This window comes from Chrysemys picta, chromosome 5 (genome assembly GCF_011386835.1).
Source record: "Chrysemys picta bellii isolate R12L10 chromosome 5, ASM1138683v2, whole genome shotgun sequence".
Classification (NCBI taxonomy): domain Eukaryota; kingdom Metazoa; phylum Chordata; order Testudines; family Emydidae; genus Chrysemys; species Chrysemys picta.
Window position 1 is genome coordinate 5106749 of NC_088795.1, and position 4595 is coordinate 5111343.

The window sequence follows — 4595 nt, forward strand, 5'->3', positions numbered from 1 at the left end:
TGCCGGCAGACGTGGGACTGCATTGCTACACAGCAGCAGCTGCTAACTGCCTTTTGGCAGTAGACGGTGTAGCATGACTAATAGCCGTGGGGCTGGCAGCCGTAGGGCTGCATTGCACTAGCCCCTTGCCCTTTGGTAGAAGATGGTATATTACGACTGGTAACCGTCGTCATCATCCTGCAGTGGCTGTCAATCATGGGCACCTGGGCAGACATGCTACTGTCTCGATGATGATGGCTATCAGTCGTAGTATACTATTTTCTGCCAATTGCCCAGTATTGTCTGCTAAGCACCCAGAAGAGGCCGAGGGCGATCTGGGTGCTGGCAGACGTGGGGCTGGCAGACGTGGGGCTGCATTGCTACACAGCAGCAGCCCCTTGCCTTTTGGTAGAAGATGGTATATTATGACTGGTATCCGTTGTCATCGTACTGCAGAGGCTATCACTCATGCTGCACCGTCGGCTGCCAGCTTAAGATGTAAAAAATAGATTCGTTCTGTATTCATTTGCTTACCCTTCCTCCGTGAAATCAACGGCCTGCTAAGCCCAGGGTTTTCAGTTTAATCTTTGGGGGGACCATTCTGTGTGAAAGTTGTTTGTGTTTCTCCCTGATGCACAGCCACCTTTCTTGATTTTAATTACCTGTACCTGTACCTGTACGCCATGTCGTCACTCGGCCCTCCCTCCTTCTCCTGATCCGTCAGATACTAGTTTCGCGCCTTTTTTCTGACCAGGCGCCATAGCTAGCACTGGGATCATGGAGCCTGCTCAGATCACCGCGGCAATTATGAGCACTATGAACACCACGCGCATTGTCCTGGAGTATATGCAGAGCCAGGACATGCCAAGGCGAAACCCGGACCAGCCGAGGAGGCGATTGCAGCGCGGCGAAGAGAGGGATGAGGAAATTGACATGGACATAGACCTCTCACAAGGCACAGGCCCCAGCAATGTGCAAATCATGGTGTCACTGGGGCAGGTTCATGCCGTGGAACGCCGATTCTGGGCCCAGGAAACAAGCACAGACTGGTGGGACCGCATCGTGCTGCAGGTGTGGGACGATTCCCAGTGGCTGCGAAACTTTCGCATGCCTAAGGGCACTTTCATGGAACTTTGTGACTTGCTTTCCCCTGCCCTGAAACGCCAGGATACCAAGATGAGAGCAGCCCTCACAGTTGAGAAGCGAGTGGCGATAGCGCTGTGGAAGCTTGCAACGCCAGACAGCTACCGGTCAGTCGGGAATCAATTTGGAGTGGGCAAATCTACGGTGGGGGCTGCTGTGATCCAAGTTGCCAGGGCAATGAAAGACCTGGTGATATCAAGGGTAGTGACTCTGGGCAACGTGCAGGCAATAGTGGATGGTTTTGCTGAAATGGGATTCCCAAACTGTGGCGGGGCCATAGACGGAACCCATATCCCTATCTTGGCACCGGAGCACCAAGCCACCGACTACATAAACCGCAAGGGGTACTTTTCAATGCTGCTGCAAGCCCTGGTGGATCACAAGGGACGTTTCACCAACATCAACGTGGGATGGCTGGGAAAGGTACATGATGCTCGCGTCTTCAGGAACTCTGGTCTGTTTCGAAAGCTGGAGGAAGGGACTTTCTTCCCGGACCAGAAAGTAACCGTTGGGGATGTTGAAATGCCTATCGTGATCCTTGGGGACCCAGCCTACCCCTTAATGCCATGGTTCATGAAGCCGTACACAGGCAGCCTGGACAGTAGTCAGGACCTGTTCAACTATAGGCTGAGCAAGTGCCGAATGGTGGTGGAATGTGCATTTGGACGTTTAAAAGCGCGCTGGCGCAGTTTACTGACTCGCTCAGATCTCAGCGAAAAGAATATCCCCTTGTTATTGCTGCTTGCTGTGCGCTCCACAATATCTGTGAGAGTAAGGGGGAGACATTTATGGCGGGGTGGGAGGTTGAGGCAACTCGCCTGGCCGCTGATTACGCGCAGCCAGACACCAGGGCGGTTAGAGGAGCACAGCAGGGCGCGGTGCGCATCAGAGAAGCTTTGAAAACGAGTTTTGTGACTGGCCAGGCTACTGTGTGAAACTTCTGTTTGTTTCTCCTTGATGAACCCTCCAACCCCCCCCCCCCCCGACCCGGTTCACTCTACTTCCCTGTAAACCAACCACCCCACCCCACCCTCCCCTCCCCAATTCGAGCACCGCTTGCAGAGGCAATAAAGTCATTGTTTTTTTCACATTCATGCATTCTTTATTAATTCCTCACAGAAGTAGGGGGATAATTGCCAAGGTAGCCTGGGATGGGTGGGAGAGGAGGGATGGAAAAGGACACACTGCATTTTAAAACTTTAACTCTTATTGAAGGCCAGCCTTCTGATGCTTGGGCGATCATCTGGGGTGGAGTGACTGGGTGGCCGGAGGCCCCCCCACCGTGTTCTTGGGCGTCTGGGTGAGGAGGCTATGGAACTTGGGGAGGAGGGCTGTTGGTTAAACAGGGGCTGTAGCGGCGGTCTCTGCTCCTGCTGCCTTTCCTGCAGCTCAACCATACGCTCGAGCATATCAGTTTGATGCTCCAGCAGACGGAGCATTGACTCTTGCCGTCTGTCTGCAAGCTGACACCACCTATCATCTTCAGCCCGCCACTTGCTCTTTTCATCCCGCCATTCAGCCCGCCACCTCTCCTCTCGTTCATATTGTGCTTTTCTCATGTCCAACATTGACTGCCTCCACGCATTCTGCTGTGCTCTATCAGCGTGGGAGGACATCTGCAGCTCCGTGAACATATCGTCCCGCGTCCTCCGTTTTCTCTTTCTAATGTTCACTAGCCTCTGCGAAGGAGAAACATTTGCAGCTGGTGGAGGAGACGGGAGAGGTGGTTAAAAAAGACACATTTTAGAGAACAATGGGTACACTCTTTCATTACAAGGTCGCAATTTTCCTCTGCCTGCTGGTTTGGTATGAGAGATCACTCACGCAGTGCCCCAGGCAACATATTTCGGCTTGCAGGCAGCCATGGTAGGCCACAGTCTTTTGGCTTTTTTAACCTTCTTAACATGCGGGAAAGGTTTCAAACAGCAGCGCATTTCCCATATCAAGGATGAATTGGGTTGGCCATTTAAAATGGGTTTTCAATGTAAAAGGAGGGGCTGCGGTTTCCAGGTTAACATGCGGCACAAACCCAAGTAAACCACCCCCCCACACACACACACCCGATTCTCTGGGATGATCACTTCACCCCTCCCCCCACCGCGTGGTTAACAGCGGGGAACATTTCTGTTCAGAAGAGCAGGAACGGGCACCTCTGAATGTCCCCTTAATAAAATCACCCCATTTCAACCAGGTGACCGTGAATGATATCACTCTCCTGAGGATAACAAAGAGAGATAAGGAATGGATATTGTCTGCATGCCAGCAAACACCGGGACCATACGCTGCCATGCTTTGTTATGCAATGATTCCAGACTACGTGCTACTGGCCTGGAGTACATGAAGGAGAGCTTTCTGGATATGTCCCTGGAGGATTTCCGCTCCATCCCCATACACGTTAACAGACTTTTCCAGTAGATTTACTGGCCGCGATTGCCAGGGCAAATTAATCATTAAACACGCTTGCTTTTAAACCATGTGTAATGTTTACAAATATTTACAAAGGTACACTCACCAGAGGTCTCCTGTGTGCCCTGAGGGTCTTGGGTGAGTTCGGGGGTTACTGGTTCCAGGTCCAGGGTCACAAACATATCCTGGCTGTTGGGGAAAACGGTTTCTCCGCTTTCTTGCTGCTGTGAGCTACCTACAGTACCTCCATCCTCATCTTCCTCGTTCCCCGAACCGTCTTCCCTGTGTGTTTCTCCATTGATGGAGTCATAGCACACGGTTGGGGTAGTGGTGGCTGCACCCCCTAGAATGGCATGCAGCTCCGCGTAGAAGCGGCAAGTTTGCGGCTCTGCCCCAGACCTTCCGTTTGCTTCTCTGGCTTTGTGGTAGGCTTGCCGTAGCTCCTTAATTTTCACACGGCACTGCTGTGTGTCCCTGTTATGGCCTCGGTCCTTCATGGCCTTGGAGACCTTTTCTAATACTTTGCCATTTCGTTTACTGCTACGGAGTTCAGCTAGCACTGATTCATCTCCCCATATGGCGAGCAGATCCCGTACCTCCCGTTTGGTCCATGCTGGAGCTCTTTTGCGATCCTGGGACTCCATCACGGTTACCTGTGCTGATGAGCTCTGCGTGGTCACCTGTGCTCTCCACGCTGAGCAAACAGGAAATGAAATTCAAACGTTCGCGGGTCTTTTCCTGTCTACCTGGTCAGTGCATCTGAGTTGAGAGTGCTGTCCAGAGCGGTCACAATGAAGCACTGTGGGATAGCTAGAGGCCAATAACGTCGAATTCCGTCCACACTACCCCAATTCCGACCCGCAAAGGCTGATTTTATCGCTAATCCCCTCGTCAAAGGTGGTGTAAAGAAACCAGTTTAAAGGACCCTTTAAGTCGAAAGAAAGGGCTTCGTCGTGTGGACGTGTCCAGGCTTAATTCGATTTAAAGCTGCTAAAGTCGACCTAAACCCGTAGCAGATAACTCATCCAGCCACTGACCTTGGCAGGATCACAGTGGTGATATTTCCT

At 52.0% G+C, this 4595-nt stretch overlaps 1 protein-coding gene across 1 annotated transcript; it reads right to left on the reverse strand.

The window, feature by feature from the left end:
• Positions 1 to 2219: 2219 nt before the first annotated feature.
• On the reverse strand, positions 2220 to 4330 carry LOC135983510 (uncharacterized). Its single transcript, XM_065595820.1, has 2 exons — positions 3635 to 4330; positions 2220 to 2824 (listed from the first exon to the last, which is right to left on the reverse strand). Exons 1-2 carry the CDS (start codon positions 4170 to 4172, stop codon positions 2322 to 2324), a joined length of 1041 nt encoding a protein of 346 aa, XP_065451892.1. The 5' UTR covers positions 4173 to 4330; the 3' UTR covers positions 2220 to 2321.
• Between the last annotated feature and the right edge of the window lie 265 nt (positions 4331 to 4595).